At 39.1% G+C, this 18,155-nt stretch overlaps 1 protein-coding gene across 1 annotated transcript in view; it reads right to left on the reverse strand.

Annotated features, from left to right (window-relative positions):
• The window catches only part of LOC127422346 (nucleoredoxin), a 120,007-nt gene that overhangs the window by 9,374 nt on the left and 92,478 nt on the right, over positions 1 to 18,155 (reverse strand). The window contains exons 3-7 of the mRNA XM_051665803.1: positions 13,564 to 13,697; positions 9,662 to 9,762; positions 9,099 to 9,205; positions 5,844 to 6,023; positions 5,325 to 5,449 (exon numbers count right to left, since the gene is read on the reverse strand). Of these exons, the coding sequence (XP_051521763.1) occupies positions 5,325 to 5,449; positions 5,844 to 6,023; positions 9,099 to 9,205; positions 9,662 to 9,762; positions 13,564 to 13,697 (647 nt within the window). The remainder of the gene's footprint in view (positions 1 to 5,324; positions 5,450 to 5,843; positions 6,024 to 9,098; positions 9,206 to 9,661; positions 9,763 to 13,563; positions 13,698 to 18,155) is intronic.

Here is an 18,155-nt window from a genome sequence, read left to right on the forward strand (position 1 = left end):
GTCAGAAGGCCAGAGACAGGGTGGAAAATAATAATATAATACTAAATTATGACTGTTTTGGTGCAAAAAAAAACAAAAAACTTTAATAACATTATTAGTGTACCACAGGGAAGATAATAAAATTGCATTTTATGACCCCTTTAAAGCTGCAAGTATGTAATTCGTGCATCATCAAACAGAGCTGCAAAAAAACAAAACAAAATTCAAAACAGCTTTCTGAATATGCCCCCTGTCTGTTATTGATCAAACAAACAGATAGTCCCGCCCTCAACTCAAGCCATTGGTCGAGTCAATGTTATTGTGTTGGTATGGACGGGTCACTCAAACCCAGAATTTTTATAGCGCCACAGATACAGTGTTTACAGTTTTCAAGAAAATTAACCAATGAATGGCTTACTTATAGTTGTCTCTGCATATTAAGCTGGGTATTTTAACACCGAAAAAGTTACATACTTTAATAATAAAAATATAAATTATATTAAAAAATTTGTTTTTAAAGTGTTCTTTGTTAGTTCATAATGCATTCATATTATAAAAATGTATTTCAAACCATCACAGAGATATAATCCTTTAAATGTTGACTGATATAATCCATTTCAATTGCATTTCTTTGTACTTTAGTGCATAAAATCAAAACACATGTCTGGGTCAAAGTGATTCAAGTGAAGTGAGTCACATATTTGCTATATCCTACTTCTAAACCTTCTTTAAACCATCTTTTCACCAAGCTAATTATATTTTCTATCGCCTACCCCTAAACCTAAAATGATCTTTTTGCATATTTAGTTTATTTATGGGTTATTAAGCAGTTTTGGACTGTTGGCCTGGCTCCACAATGTAGGTTATTTCAGGTTTTAGTATCCCTGTGTGGACAATTTGGTCCTTACAATGTAGGCAAAACCTGATCCACACACACACACACCACTGCCTCCAGCACTGAGCACCGTATGGAGACAAAGGTTCAGCCTGTATCTGCCTGCAGCTGCTAGCGTGATAAGGGCCGGTATGTTTACCAATTGCACCGGCCCTACAACGTGAAGTTTATTCTGCCTATTGTGAGGCTGTAGCATTCCAGAAGCATTAGCCATCTGTGCATGCAAGCAAAGATAAGATTCTCTGATTGGCCAGATCGCTACGCAGGGCCTATGTTGATTGGTTACATGAGAGAGCTGTGAACTCAAGTGTGGTTCTTGCTGTGTGCTGCACTAGACTCTGGGACATTAGGTTCAAATAATCACTCAGAAAATTTATCAAAAGCCAACAGTACAAGAATGTGTCTCTCATTGGGTATTATAAAGAAATATTCAGTGTTAAATACTACTTACACTCTGGCGACAGCATCTGTGGCAAGCTGACGATTACCACAGGAAATCATTTTAAATCGTTCCAACAGTTTATGAAGACAAATAAACAAACAAAAAAACACAAAGGGATAGTTCACCCTAAAATTCTGACATTATGTCAACCTCATGTTGTTTGTTTCTTCTGTAGAACACAAAAGGATATGTTAGGCATAAAATTAGGGACTGACATCCTCAGTTACCATTCACTATCATTGCATATTTTTACATACAATTAAAGTGAATAGTAACTGAGGATGTCATTCTTCCTACTATCTCCTTTTGGGATACACAAAGAAAAAGAAAGACATGGCCCTGTTTACACCTGGTATTAAGATGCGCCTCGGGTAATCCGACCACGTGATCGGACGAGCCACATCGCTGTTTACACCTGGTCGTTTCAATGAGTCTCCCGTGAGCACTTGTGTTCGTAAATTTGAGGGGAGGGTCTCTAACTTCATGTTGACACATCAATAACTATGTCAGTGTTACTGTATGATAATAAAATGCAAATAAGTCATAAAATACAGAGAAAGCACTTAAACCGGCACGCTGTTTCTCCCAGATGCAGTTGAAATTTAATCTAAGCTCAAACGCAACATTTAGAGCAAAATGATCTGTTGTTTTAGTGGAGTAGGTTTGGAACAACATGAGGTTAAGTAAATGATGACAATTGTCCCTTTAAAGGAATGTATAGCAAGTTCAATAAAAGTTCAGATCAGTAGCATTTGTGGAATAATGTTGATTAACACAGAACGTAATTTTGATTCTCCCCTCAAGCATAAAATCATGGTTACAGTAAGGCACTTATAAAAGGAAGTAAATGGGGCCTCTAGCTCAACATGCTTGATTTAGTTTGCTTTTCATGGAATTCAACACAGTTTCTCTAATAACTGTGCAATGAAACAAGAAGTGTTATGGGTTCAGGATAAATGGGCTGTTTTTGGCCCCTACACACACACGCGCGCACACACTTACGAACTCTGACACACTACAGCTGGTCTGGCCCACAACAGGCTGCAGCATATCTGGTGTTCCCCCTCTCATTTTCTTTAACTGCACAAAGTAATCTCAGCTCCACACTATCTGCTTGATTTAGACAGTGCAAGCCTGTGTGACAAGGAGGAGGGCGTGGCCGGGCCGAGAGGATTCACGCCCGGCGCCGAGTTGCCCAATGAGCGGGAGAGAGATAAGAGGAGGAGCCGGGGACGAGAGAGAGAGAGAGAGAGAGAGAGATAAGAGGAGGAGCCGGGGACGCGAGAGAGAGAGAGAGAGAGAGAGAGAGAGAAAGAGAGAGATAAGAGGAGGAGCCGGGGACGCGAGAGAGAGAGAGAGAGAGAGAGAGATGCACACAGCAGTGTTTTGTGTGCGCTTTTGTAATGTTTCAGTTCAGTGATTTATGCTGAATTAAATTATTTTTGATTGTTAATCCGGTTCCTGCTTCCTCCTTTCCTGATGAATGAGAGGCTTGTCTGTCACAGCCTGTAAACATGAAGTTAATACTTGATACTGATTTGCACTTCATTTCTGGACTATGTTACAAGGGAAATAGTAGCTCTGTCTCTTAGTAGTAGTGAGCTGCCTTGCTGTTTACTGCCTATATAGGCAGCTGCTTAAGGCAGCATCTAAACTGACAATCTGATTTTTAAATACTTTTTTGCATGTTAGAGTCACCTCGAAAATGGTTAGTTTAATTCATGGTTCAGAACTCTTTAATTATGAATATATTTAAATCCCTATGGAAAAAATTGCTCTGTTGTAGTCTATTTGGCACCTTAGGAATATGTCAGGAGTGTGCCTATGATGACTTAAAGGAATATTCAGGGTTTAATGCAAGTTAAGCTCGGTTGACAGCATTTGAGGTACAATGTTGATTACTACAAAAATGTATTAATTACAACCCGTTTCTCCTTTTCTTTAAAAAAAGCAAAAATCAAGGTTACAGTGAGGCACTTACAATGAAAGTGAATGGGGCCAATTTTGAGGGTTTAAAAGGCAGAAATGTGAAGATTATAATTTCATAAAAGCACTTACATTAATTGTTTTGTTAAAACTCATGTATTATTTGAGCTGTAAAGTTGTTTAAATCACCGTATTTAAAGTTGTTTTAGAGTTTTCAGTGTTACTTCGTCATGGCAACAAAGTTGGCTATAACTTCACACAGAAAATATTTGTAAGATTTTATCACACTAAAATCATGTTAAAACACATATTGTTTACATTTTATGGCTATACTTTTGAAACAGTGAGTATTTTAATGTTTACGGATTGGCCCCGTTGACTTCATTTTACGTGCCTCACTGAAACCCAGATTGTTGCTTTTTTTAAAGAAAAGAAGGGACGAGCCGAAATAAATTTTTGTGGTAATCAACATTATGCTACAAATGCTTTAAACTGAGCTTAAAGCCTTCCACAGACACGCTTTTGTGCTCAAAGACAGCTGGACTGAGCAAAAAAGGGTCTTGAGATGCGTTTTTCAACGTTTCAAACTATATTTCTCCTAAATATTGATTATATGGGATTTAATGGGTAGTTCACCCAAAAATAAAAATTCTCTCATCATTTCCTCACCCTCATGCTATGCCACATTTGTATGACTTTCTTTCTTCTTCAAACACAAATGAAGATTTTTAGAAGAATATTTCTGCTCTGTAGGTCCATACAATGCAAGTGAAAGGTGACCACAACTTTGAAGGTTCAAAAATCACATAAAGGCAGCATAAAAATAATCCATAAGACTCCAGTGGTTAAATCCATGTCTTCAGAAGCAATATGATAGGTGTGAGTAAGAAACAGATCAATATTTAAGTCCTTTTTACTATCAATCTCCACTTTCACATTCACATTCTTCATACATATCGCCACCTATTGGGAAGGGAGGAGAATTAATAGTAAAAAAAGCAGACATGGATTAAACCACTGGAGTTTTATGGATTACTTTTATGCTGCATTTATGTGGTTTTTGGACCAAAGTTCTGGCCGCCATTCACTTGCATTGTACGAAGCTACAGAGCTGAGATATTCTTCTAAAAATCTATGTGTTCTGCAGAAGAAAGTCATACACATCTGGGATGGCATGAGGGTGAGTAAATGATGAGGGAATTTTTATTTTTGGTTGAACGATTACTTTAATTCGATTAATTACTTGACACATCATGTATTTCATTTGATTACCATTTTAATTGATTGGCAGCCCTACTAAAATTTATAAAAATTATCAACTCTGTAAAAAAATAAAATAAAAAAAGCAAAAACAGTAAAGCTTTGCTGTTGCCTCCATGGTTGTTTTAAAGTTAGATGTTGGCAACTGTGTAATGGAGAGACCCAGCTTAACAAAATGAGCTGGAAATGCCTGAAACTCAAACCATGGCATAGCAATGGGACATCCTGAGGATCTGCCATTTTTGGCCATGCCACACACATAGAAAGAATCAACAGTGGCAAGAGAGCTAAAATGAGACGAGGAAAGAAACTGCGAGAGCAGTCGGCTAATCATCTTTTAATTACTGCTACCGTCGCACTTTCTCCAAGACTTCCGCAAAGGTCAAACAGAAAAAACAGGAGATAAGAGTTATGAAAATGTTGGCTTTCCTCCCTCTTGGCATGCAGACTTGAAAAATGGAGAGGTGACCGGGGACATGGAAAAAAAGAGAGAGGGAGAGAAAGAGAAAAAGAAAGAGAAGGGCACAGCTGTTTTGGCACTCACTGGGGTTAAAGCCCATGTGCTTACCATTCAACTGCAGCGTCTCTTATTTACTGCATGTACATGTTGATGATTGCAGACCGGGCTCCCAAAGGATTGTTTTACACAAATATACAGAAACAGATGGCACATCAAACTTGAGTGTAAAAGTAAGCAAACACTCAGATAGTTGTGGCCAGGATAAAAGAAAAGGGTTTGACGTATAAAGGAGTTTCACAGTTACAAAATCTCACTCAATAAAACCCTTAAAAGTTCAATTACACACAAAATAACAGATGTACCTCTCCAGCAACAAAAAAGAGCAGTGGCGTCTCCTCCTCCTTGGCCTTGTATTTGGCCATGATCTTCTCTGCAATTGGCTGGATGAGCTCCTTTGCTGGCTCCAGCTCGCCCTCTTCTTCTGCATCTGAAAAAGTGTGGAAAAAGGGAGGGATGAAGAGAGGACAGAGTGCACGCTCTGTTTCCATTGGCTGGTCACTCTATGACTTCAGATTTGAGTTGTGGAGGAGAATACACTACTAGATTTTCTTGTTAGTCAGCTTTAAAATATCGAATACACTCTGACTAGATGGAATCACAGTGTGAGGGTAAGAAATCAGAGTACCCATTGGAGAGGTGGATGGATGAGCAAAACAGCAGTTAGAGTAGAGGTGAAGAGTTGATGGCCTTTGAGTGCCCCCTCTACTCTGATTTTAAAACACAACAACATCTTAAATTACACTAACCTTAGTCTCCATGCAGCCTCACATACAGAGAGTGAGGAGAGCATGACCATTTTAAGCCACACAAATAGAGCTCACCTACGAACAGCACCAGACAAGGCCCTTCATGCAGCTGTACAGCGTTTGATTCGCTGAGCTCCAGCACGGGTCGCGGGTGCCACGGGAACAGCTGACACTCTGGGTCATTGAGAATCTCCACTCGCCCCTGCCGTGTGATCATGTGACCCTCTGTGTCCAGCAGAATCAGTGTGGGAATACCTGGAGAGGAGAGAGTTATACAAAAATACTGTGTAACAATGTTGTTTTACACATTGTCCTAACAAGAAATAAAGCGTCGAATGATAAATCACATCTCTCCCATGTTAATCTTTTGAGTATTTTTCCTGGCAAGCTGCAATGGCTTCATATATCTGTTCATTATGAAATCTCATTGGTCCAAAATCTCGTTCCACATCAATGGCCTTGATTTACTATGATCCCAAATAATGGGTACTAATTTGCATCTTAATTCAATTGCGTGTGTGTGTGTTTTACGAAGAAAAAATGTGCAAATAACCGCATGTGCAAACATGTTGGACACACCCTCGAAAAGGAGGCTTTTGTGGGTGGTAACTGCTCCAAATGAACGCTCGCTTACAGTACGGCTCTTACTAAATAATACCATTTTATTTTTATTCAATATGGCATTTATTATTATAAATAATTAGCACAACTACAGTGTGCTTAAACTTACTGAACAGGGGGTTTCGATATTATTTTCATTTCTCTTTAACATGGTACAGTAGTGTGTGTGAGGATGGTAAGTGGGGCTTAGTAAGTATCAACTCATCCAAGATGGATTCCAAACATTCCAGGCCGGACAGACCAAGAACCGTTTTTTTCCCCCTCTCAATGCATCTAACTCTCCGTAGAGATATAAAAATGAGACGGAGAAAGACAGTTCAACTTTTAAAGAGGTCATATACATTTTTCATTTAATTTTTTCAGTCCCACTTATATAAGTTGTCTTCAACTACTATAAACTAATATTAAAATACATACAATACACTGTACTTATTGTGTAACTACATGTTGTTCTTCAAAATTCTCACAAGATTCACATTTACAGCTACTGAGGTTGACGTATGGGTAGGTTTAGGGTTAAGATTAGGTTTAGGGTTTAGGGTAAGAGTTGGGTTAGGTATAAGATTAGGGGTAAGTTTAACAGTGTAACTACAGGTATTTTAAATGTAAGTACAAAGGAACAACACGTATGTTCATAATAAGTACATTGTATCAAATGCTTAAGTGCACAGTAGTTAAAGACACTTAAAATATAAAGTGGGTTTTTTTTTTTCCCATTGTCTACATATAATGTTAGTCAAGTTTTTTGAGCCAAAGAAAGTATTGATTTGGTTGATCATGACCATTTACCACCCTTGCTCTGACCCTTAGTATTAAACGGGCTGTTTTTTCTGCTTTGCCTTTAAGACTATGTAAATGCCCTCTTCCCATGTGAAATAATTAACAGTGCTTTGCTGGACTTTGCTGTCGGGTTTAATATCTATCATATTAAGATAACTAACTAAGATTGCACTAACTCATCGTGACTGGCAGACCAAGTTATAGACCTAAAACAGAAAAGTTCAACCAAAAATTTAAATTCTGTCATTTAATCAACCTCATGTTATTCCAAACCTATGTGACTTACGATCCTGGTATACTCCTGGCAAAGTTATTATTTGTTCTTCACTCAGAGCTAAAAAGAATAAGAACAGCTGAGCAAAGGTATACTGTTTGTGAACATTCAGACACCGGCCACGCCGCTGGGGGATGCGTTTAGAAGTACATTTATATACGAGGACGCACGAGACTACATGTAAAACATTAACTAATGTGACATTAACATGCGTTATCAATGACTCCCTGCCTCATTCTGTGTAGAATTAACAGGGTCAGTAAAAGATGCTGTTTTAATCAGTCAATAATGATTATAGTAGTATATATGCAATAGTTAATGTTTAATTTGTCTTGTTTACATTCTGCATTCAAGACGCTAATGCACTAACATGCTACACGTGGCCATAATATGTACCAGTTACACTCTGTTTTTGTAATTTATGATGACTCTGATACTACTGCAAAGATGGGTGTCTAAAAGAGTGTTAATGGGCAAATTACAGTCAAAAGAATGATAATAAGAGGCATACTGTATCTCATTTTGGGCAGATGTGTGACTTTCAGCTGTAGATGGCACATGAGTGAAGCACCATTTTAAACAACAGTGAATGGGCACTTAAAGAGTATTTGAGTAGCTTTGACTCCTTTTGTAAAAAAAAAAAAAAAGAAGAAGAAAAAAGAAAAAGAAAATCCCATGACATGTTCTTGGAAAATGTCTCTACGCGAACAATCGTACAGATGTAGGCAAGTTTGCACCAGCTCTCTAATAACTCATGTTCATGTTGAGTAATCTCTACTGACTGAAGAATGTAACTGGAATTAGCTGTCAGTCTCGGAGTAGGTGGAGTTCCAGGTCACACCTACCGATGACATGGACCAATGGCAGTAAGAAGATTTTTAGCAGCCGGTAAGAGGTTTTCCGGAAAGTTTTCACTAGCTACCTGTTACGAACCACCAAAACAAACTCAAAACAACTTTGTTTGGGACAGATTTTGTTTCTTAATGACATCACACCTGTTTGTTCTTCGATTTCTTATGAAGTATACCAGGGCCTTCACTTTCTTGCATGAAAACACAAATGGAGAAATATAGAGCAATATGTCCAAGCTGCTCTTTTCCACATACTGAACGTCAACAGTGACCAAGGTTGTCGCTGGTCCCCATCCACTTTCATTGTATGGAAATTTTATTCATGGTTTATCTATCCCTTTAATGTATAATGTATCTGTTTGACTGCAGAAAGTTCGGACTAAAGAGTGTTTGCAGCTTAGTTTCAATAAATTGTTTGATTTGGTACTGGGGAGGTAGTTTTGACTTTTTTTTTTTTTTTTTTTTTCTCAAAAGATCAAGGAAAAAATTATTTCTCATTATAATGACCCTTCTATAATGTCTATTTTTTTTTTTTTTACAGCGATTAAAAGCTATGTTATCATAACTGTGACTTGCACAAAGAGAAAGCGAGACCCAGAGACAGAAAGAGAAAGGGAGAGGTGGGGAATATTAACAGTAATGTAAACTTGATTAGCCGCCCACATTCCTGAAGTTCTACAGCTCAGTTTCAGTTCCTGGCAGTCTCAGATATACCCATCAACAGCCGACGTGACATCAAACCACACACTGTTATATCAAACAAAGACACTTCTACCTGAGCCAAACCTGACTCCACAGACTTACCTTGGATTCCATAGAGTCTGTTGAGTCGTGACCGTCTGGCCTCATCTGTGTACGGAACCGCCAACCACGGCATCTCGCTGAAGTACTGTGTAAACGAATCCTCTGACCTACATCACATGACAGCAAGCGGAAGATATCAGCACAGACTGTGTCCATGGAAAAAAAAGTATTCGTACTTTTGAAAAATTTAAAACAAAAAAATGTATAAGAACTATTTAAGATCCTGCAGTATTTCTAGGTAACTAAACAAATGAAAGCACATTTCTGACATATTTATGACCATGTTAACTCAATTGTACAAAAGGTCAGATTTTCTTCTTCCACTGAAGGACACAAGACACTCTTTGGAACATTCTCAAATCATGCTGGGTAACATGAACCATCAAGTTTTGCACAAACTTGTGGAGTCCATGCCAGTTTGAGTGCATGCTGTCATTAAAGCAATTCTGCATTTTGCATTACAAATTATAACAATTTATTAATTTAGATACATTTAAAATATAATTATTTTCATTAGTAGTCTCAGACTTTGGGACCACTTGTAATTGGTGTATGTGTCTTACCTATCAGCACTGACAAACACAATCTCGAATTTCTGCCCTGATTCTTTCACTTTACGGTATGATTCCACCAAGACACGGGTTAAACTCCGACATGGAGGACACTAAGAGAGAACACACACACACACACACACACACACACACACACACACACACACACACACACACACACACACACACACACACACACACACACACACACACACACACACACACACAAACAAACAAACAAACAAACAAACAAACAAACACATAAGTTATGACATGATCTCCTAAAGGGCTTCTGATAATAAACTTAGCAGTCTAGTGAGTGCCCTGAGCACATAATATGACTCTCCCTACACTACAGCACTCCTTTTAGAAATAAAGAAAATATATTCTGAACTCCAGGACTGCAGTGTCTGAACAACTCCAATTCCAAGTCTTCTGAAGGCATACAATTGTTTTCCATTGTTTTTAATGCGCAACGATCGTAAGATTTTCACTGAAAAATGACTTGCATTTCATGTTGCTTCTCACCAAACCCATCGTATGCCTTCAGAAGACTTGGAATATGATGCATGGGTCGCATGGACTACTTTTATGATACTTTTGGGTCTTTTTAAGCTTTAAAGTGATTCACTTTCAACTGCTATTGTATTGAAAAGAATGTAATATTCATTAAAACATCTCCTTCTGTGTTCTTCATAAGAAAAAAAAACATCAAATGGGATTGGAACAACATGAGAGTGAGTTAATTATGACAGAATTTGGGGCCTTTAGCCCCAATGTACCCTACATGTGTGCTCACAAATATCTAATTTGCTTGCTATTAAGATCTCAAACAAAACTCTTGAATACCTTACAAAGAATAAATGGCATGCCCCTTGCAAACTTTGACAAATCCAGTGACAATTTCTTCCTCAAAAGAGCTTATTGTAGCAGCATGGAACAGGACGTTTGTTTGTTGGTGGACTGATAAAAACCTGTGAACCATGACTCTTGGAAATTACGTAACAGGCAACCAATCAGATTGCGATTTCAGCCACCGTACTGATATTCAGCTGTTATCAGGAAAAACAAAACAACGGAATACCCTTCTCTTCCCTTCAGTACAATCTGTTTCTGTGTGTATCTGCAAAGAAAAAAGGAAACTCACAATGCAATCTACAAAGCTACAGACTATTCCCGTTTCCTTGAGTATACCAAGCAATGGCAACAATGCGTCCTCACGGCACACTCACTCTAATGTAACTTTAATGGAGGTTCACTTTACGCTGGTTAGGAGTGAGGAATGCGGTGCTGGAATAATAAACTGAAATATAAAGCCTGGTTTTGTGGCTCATCTTTACAATTTGTCTGGGTTTGGAAAAGGAGGGGACTGGAAAGAAGCTCCTGCCCCACCGTGGAACCACGATTGTGGGCTGGCACACGCATTGCCCCGGATTTGCTAAAGAGACGGTATGAAATTATTTTGAATGCTGCCAGTCAAAAACGGCTCCACTTTGAATATGAATGAGTGAGTCATGTACTGGCCAGAGTATATGGGATGATGAAATTACTTTTATGGTGGGAAAAAACAGGATGTCTGTGGAAAAGGTTTCATATGGTGGGAAACCCCAAAGTAACAATAATGCCACTGGATTGCTGCTGATGCCATTTGGAAGAGAACTGCTGCAATTGGCCGGTCCCTAAACACACACTTATCTAATCCCATCTACTGTAAATACACAAACCTAATGAAAACCCCATCCCAAAATGTACACTTTTACCATTAAACAAGACTTTTTAGATTTTCTGAAGAAAAGTGATGTTACTGGCCCAAGTCAAACGAGCCCACCCTCAAATCTCAATGATAATCTGGTCCCTAGAAATGACTCAGGTCCCGCATTAAAAGCAAATGTAAGGGCTTGTTTCACCAGTTTTATTGTCCAGTAGACTGCGTTGAAAAATAAATCAAATCAAGCTAGTCGATTTGAGGTGTCATTCATGTCTGTTGCACTAACGGTAAGATACTAATTATGTGTTGAAACTTCTAAACTTAAATGAGTAATAAAAGAAGCATAAGAATCATAAGGAATTTAACGATTCCGGTTCAGGTTTCCAATTCCTCGATTAATGTTTTTTTTTAAATTAGGAAGAAGTGGGGGGCCTGGGTAGCTCAGTGGTAAAATACGCTGGCTACCACCCCTGGAGTTCGCTAGTTCGAATCCCAGGGCTTGCTGAGTGACTCCAGCCAGGTCTCCTAAGCAACCAAATTGGCCCGGTTGCTAGGGAGGGTAGAGTCACATGGGGTAAACTCCTCGTGGTCGCTATAATGTGGTTTGTTCTCGGTGGGGTGCATGGTGAATTGAGCGTGGTTGCCGTGGCAACACGCTCAACAAGCCACGTGATAAGATGGGCGGATTGACGGTCTCAGACGCAGAGGCAACTGGGATTCGTTCTCCGCCACCCAGACTGAGGCGAATCACTATGCGACCACGAGGACTTGGAGCGCATTGGGAATTGGGCATTCCAAATTGGGAGAAAAAGGGGAAAAAATCCCCCCCCCCCCCCCCTTATTAGGAAGAAGTATCTGTAAATAAGAAATGGAATTTACTGCATTCAGCAGTTTGTTACTAAATGATGAGATCATTTCATTCATCTTTTCATCTTTTTGTTGCAAATGGTGTTTACACAGACTTTAAGTTGTTTTAATCATTCATTTATTTTTTATAAACTACAACGTATTGCAACAAAACTCACATTGTCATATCAACAACCATCCAATATTTAGCTTCTGAATTCTTGGTTCATTTCATGCGACATGACGAAATGAATGACTTGCAGTTCGGCATGTTTTTAAAGGGGTCATGACATGCCTTTTTTAAATTATTTTAAAATGTTCCTTAAGGTTCACTTATAACATCACTAAAGATTTTTGCACAAAAAACATTAATATATTTGTAAAACATGTTCACTTTCCACCCTCATTCTGACCCTCTGTCAGAAACACTAGGTTTTGGTGCTGCTTCTCCTTAAGACGTGACAGTAAACGCACACTATTATGATTGGTTCTCTGCTCTTGACTGACCTGCTCTCTCTACTTGCCATCTCACTGCTTGTTGCTACTGGGCCGGGGCTACGGAAGTGATTAAAGGTAAAGTAGACGTTGATGTGTTGTTGTGGAGGTGGTCAGATGCAAATGTCTACCATAGTGTGACATCACAATGTGGAGGAAGTAGAGAATGAGACGTTTCAACAAATGCTCTTTTTGCAGTAAGGAAAAAGTTTTGAGTTCTTAAACTTACAGTATGTTTTTATAGTACAATGACCTCTTATTTGTTAAAGGATCAAGGAAAACTTTATTCCTCATGTCATGACCACTTTAATTTCACTAAAAAGAACGCATTGATAGAAGTCATTCGGCTTTGGTAGGAAGCATTGTATGTTTTATGATGTAGGTTCAAACAAACAAGAGTCTTTCACTTGGGAATTGGGCTACACCGCACTATAGGATTCGCACTGCCTGTTCAAATGATCAGTCTCAAAAGAGTAATTTTTTCGGGAGTCAGATTACACTGGTCGCAGTACACGTTTGGCACTGCCGGTTAAATATCGGCATTGAAGTGCCACTGAATGATTTTGAAATTATTTTAGCACCATTAACGTAACTGAAAGTCATGAAAATGTTTCGGTTCCAGTATTTAAAAAAAACGGAACAGTTTCTGAATAAGAACAGATTCTCATTTCCCAACCCTAAATAATAGTAATGCTTGACTTGGCAAACACCACTAAATTTAACTGATTTATTAACCACTTTTTGAGGTTATTCCCAAAAAGGAGGTTTTATCAGATTTGGCTTTAACTTTAACCTTGGGTGCTACTTTTCAGTAATTTTCTCCCTCAAGAATGACTGGGTAAGAAACACACACAAACAAACTTACCCAGTGTGCAGAGAAGTAAACCCCTACATAGGATCCCTCAAGGGCACTGCTGTCTGTCGTCTGTCTGTTGTTCCTAAACAAGGGCCCAGCCACCACCTCCGCAAAGGGCTTCGGCCCCCAGGGGAACTCCAGGCCTGCAGGACGGGTGGGAGCAGAGCTGAGACATGACTCTGATAACTGTCACACAATCCTCCATTCACTGCCAGCACAGCTACAGTAATTAAACACATGCATACTGTACGTCATTCAAATATTTATAATACACTTTAGCCTTTCCTCTGTATTCAGACAGCACGTGGAAATCAAATTGAGCGACAGATGCAAATGAGAGCAGATGCCAAATCTGGTCTTGATGTGAGCTGAAACAGCTATGATCTATTTCCCATAATGCACCAAACATTATCCAAAAATCATCTTCAATCGTTCTCTCTCTCTCACTTTAAGTTGTTTCCATTGTATAGAAGAGCTTAACAGTAAGAGATCTAGAGAGGATCTAGAGGGAGTCCAGAGATGTGTCTTTATCTAATTCCGAATGCCTACCTAGACAGCATTATGGGATCACAGACCCGCAAAAGGTAGGCAGCAGCATTAAGATACCTTGTTTTGGCCAAATTCTAAGGAAGCATTGTATGTATCCTATATACAGAAGGCAATCCTCAGAATCTTTTGCGATGAGCTCCAAAAAGTGATCTAAGATGGTGAGACTATAAACATCCCTATATTTCATGTAATACCAATAAGTATCAATACAAAGAATTATAAAAAAATCAATCAAATTAAAATTGACCATTTTAATGTAATGGACGATTTCTAATTTAAAATTTATGCCTAGAGTCCTGTTTTGTTAGCTTAGCAACACTCTAATGTCAAACCAGAGACTATTTAGCAGAGACGGGCCACTTCAATTAAAACGAATGGGAGTGTGACGAGGAGGAGGGCGTGGCCGGGCCATGAGGATGCATGCCTGGCACTGAGTTGCCCCAATTAGCGGGAGAGAGATATAAAGAGGAGCCGGAGATGCCGGAGATCTCGGTTTTATGTTGCATTTTGTTTATTAAAAGTCTTTTTGGTTGATAACCTGGTTCCCGCTTCCTCTTTTAAGATGAACAAGAGGCAGATGTCACGTGATGCCATGCGAGGAGCAGACGTGTAATCCACGATCTCTGCACACTTTGCTAGTTTTTAATTATTTTTGTGGTATAAATCAGTGAGATTCAACACATCCTACTACATATTTGTTCTTTATTAAGAATTCAAAATCTTCGGGTTCTGGAGTTATTAAAAGACACTTACGTGCTCAAACTGAAACCTCTGACAGGCCCGCAGACCAGGGACTCAATTTGGTGGCGCAGCGGGAGAAATTCAGTGTCAACTGGCGAGCATGTCTGTGATGCTGACGAAAGTTGTTGCAGACTTGGAGGATCTCGTTGTAATACGTCGATCGATTACGGTGATGGAAATAAAATTCTCTGAGTTGGTTACAAGAAACGGGGACGTCGAGAGACGGATTGATTATCTGGAGTCATCGGAGAAGGAATTGGCTGCTAATCCGTTGGCAACCAAGGCAGATTTACAACACGTTTTTGAATTGATTGTTGCACTGATGTTGAAATGTGGTCTTTGTAATCTTGTTTTTGATGCACAATTTATTTTTTCTATTTTATCAAATGTCAAATGTTAATATGAGTGGGGTATCTTTCTCCATGTGGAATGTGAATGGGTTGGGGCACCCCATAAAAAGAAGGAAGGTTATTTATTTTCTTAAGCGTAAGAAATATGAAATAGTATTTCTTCAAGAAACTCATCTTTCCTCACAGGAAGCTGAAAAATTTGGGAAGATATGGGTTGGACATATTTTCTTTAGTGCTGGCTCAAGTAAGTGCAGGGGAGTCATTACATTTATAAGTAAACATCTACAATTCAAATGTCTCAAACAGATTAAAGATGTTGGGCCTCGTGTATTCAGATAGAAGACAAAGGCAGGCCTAACACAGTCGTAAAACCTAACTGAGGCCCACGCACAAAGTAATAAATCTTACTGATAAAAACCGCGCCAAAATCAAACAAAGGGAGTCCAAAACAGACAGAAATCCCATGAAGCCTTGCTCACTAAAGGATCAAACTCTCAACTCCTATTGGATGAGGCACACAACAGAATGGCCCTCAACCATGACGTCATCGGGAGTAGAAATAACTCTGAAACCCTTCCGGGCATTGCTTCCAGCAACTTTGCTCGCCGTGTGTAGAGACAGCTCATCGCTGCTCTCAGCTGTAGCCTCATGGCACAAGGAAGTAACATCCGATTTGAAACTGTGGCCATACAATCTCCATCTCACTGGACGAGTTGAGATTACTCTGTGTTCCACCGAATACACTAACGGATCCGAAGGAGACCGCCGAGCAATCCGCATCTTAATCCGTTTGCCTGCAGAAGTGAAGAGAAAAAGATCTCTCTTCCATCTTCAATCAAGTCGCTGTCGCTGATTTCTCCGCCAGCCTGCCGAGAATCAGCAGCCGTACTGCCCGCCGACAGAGTGAGGAAACAGCCTCCCGTCATCACCCGAGCCTCGAGGAACCGAGTCGGAGTTGAAGGATGGATGAACACACATTCTACCTGCGTCCTCATATGAACCAAGTAAGAGGTTTACGTTTGGGCAGAGATAGAATATTATAGTGTATCAAGGTTTTTGCTTGTACAGTTTACGGACCACCGAGTCCGATCATTGCTGCTAATAAAACTCAAGGTATTACTGTAATGTACTGTTATCACGAATGAGATCTGCTGTGTTGTAGTCCAACCACGTTGGACTGTTGTGTATTTCCACAATCCGCACACTGAGTTTATCCATTAATGAACCAAAGACTGCAGGACGGTTTACGAGCCATCCACCATGTCTCTGAGTGATAAACCAACAGCTGCTTTCTCTCCCACGATCGCTTTGGTGCCGCCACTTTATTCTCTCTCTCTCGTACTGACCACACACACGCGACCCCTCACAAACATTCTCGCACACACTTTTGGCTCAGCTTTGTCCCCAAGTTATCGTACAAGCGGAGACACGTGGTAAACGGGCAGCCGCCATTAAACGGCTTCTCTCCGCCCACATTCGCGGCCATATTCTCTGGCCGGAAATCTCGCGTGACCTACACATCCGCCATTTTGTGCGCGTCACTCCTCTCTCACACACACACACACACACACACACACACCCACACCCATTCTCTCTCACTCTTACACACACACACACACACACCTTCCTCTCATGTGTTATAGGATTATTTTGGTTACTATATCTAATCATATCACTGTTTAGTTTGTAGTTGGAAGTTGGAAGTTTATTGACTGCATTGAATTGATTATTAATTGATATTACTGCATAAATAAACTCTGTTATATTTCAAAGAGAAGTGTTTTGGTTTGTTTTGCATACACCTGTGTCAAATGCTGGCAGGGGATGTCAGTGCTCGGATTCAAGCCTTCATTGTTTCCTTTTGAACGTTGATTTCCTTAAGAGAACAATCTAATATTGAGACTGTTATACTGTCTGGTTATTAGTCCCCGATTCCAGGGTGGTGCCCTGGCGATATATTAATCCTTATTAATATTCTATTGATTTTGATCATTGATAATTATCTTTGATGATTGTTGAATTTGAAGAATAAATAAGCTAGTGTTAATTCTAATCAATTTTCCATTGATTATAATAATTAATGATAATCTTTGATAATAATTAATATTCTATTGAATTTGATGGTTATCTTTGATGATGAGAAGGATTAAAAGAGCTAACATTGATTCAAATCAATGTTCTATTGATTTTAATAATTGATAATTCTTTGATAATTATTAATTATTGCTAATAACCAAACTCGCTCCTGAACGTAGCACACTATATTTACTGGTGCCCCGTATGAGGCTTTAATGAGTTAGATTCATTATTTAATTTAAATATTAATTAATAACTAAATAAATAATTATTAATTATTTCTGATAGTAACACTGACCTAAACAACCAGTAGAACCTACAAAGATAAATTAGGAAGTCATTATTGCTTTAGCAGAAATTCAGGGGTAAAGGTTGTTTTTGGCTAATATATATGCACCTAACATTGATTTTTATAGATCTTGAAGGGATGTTGCAAGCTGCTGGCACTCCTCATGATATAATATTGGGAGGAGACTTTAATCTTTTGATGGACTCAGTCCTTGATCATAGTGAAGCAAAAGTGTGCAAGCCCCCTAGAGCAACACTGACGCTTCACAGGATGTGTAGAAATCTTGGTCTTACAGATATTTGGTGACTTTTGAACCCATCTGGTAGAGACTATACATTCTGTTCATCAGTCCATAAGATTTATTGAAGAATATATATTTTTTAATATGTCTAAGTCCCTCATTCCATCTGTTGTCGATTGCTCAATTGGAAACATCTTAGTCTCAGATCACGCCCTGGTGAGTTTAGAGGTGGTGGCACATATGGAGGAAAATAAATCATACAGCTGGCGCTTTAATGTATCCCTTTTGCAAAATCCTGATTTCCAACAAATGCTTAAGACTGAAATCAATGTCTATATGGAGACCAACTGGTCCT

Source organism: Myxocyprinus asiaticus, chromosome 31 (assembly GCF_019703515.2).
Source record: "Myxocyprinus asiaticus isolate MX2 ecotype Aquarium Trade chromosome 31, UBuf_Myxa_2, whole genome shotgun sequence".
NCBI classification, from domain to species: domain Eukaryota; kingdom Metazoa; phylum Chordata; class Actinopteri; order Cypriniformes; family Catostomidae; genus Myxocyprinus; species Myxocyprinus asiaticus.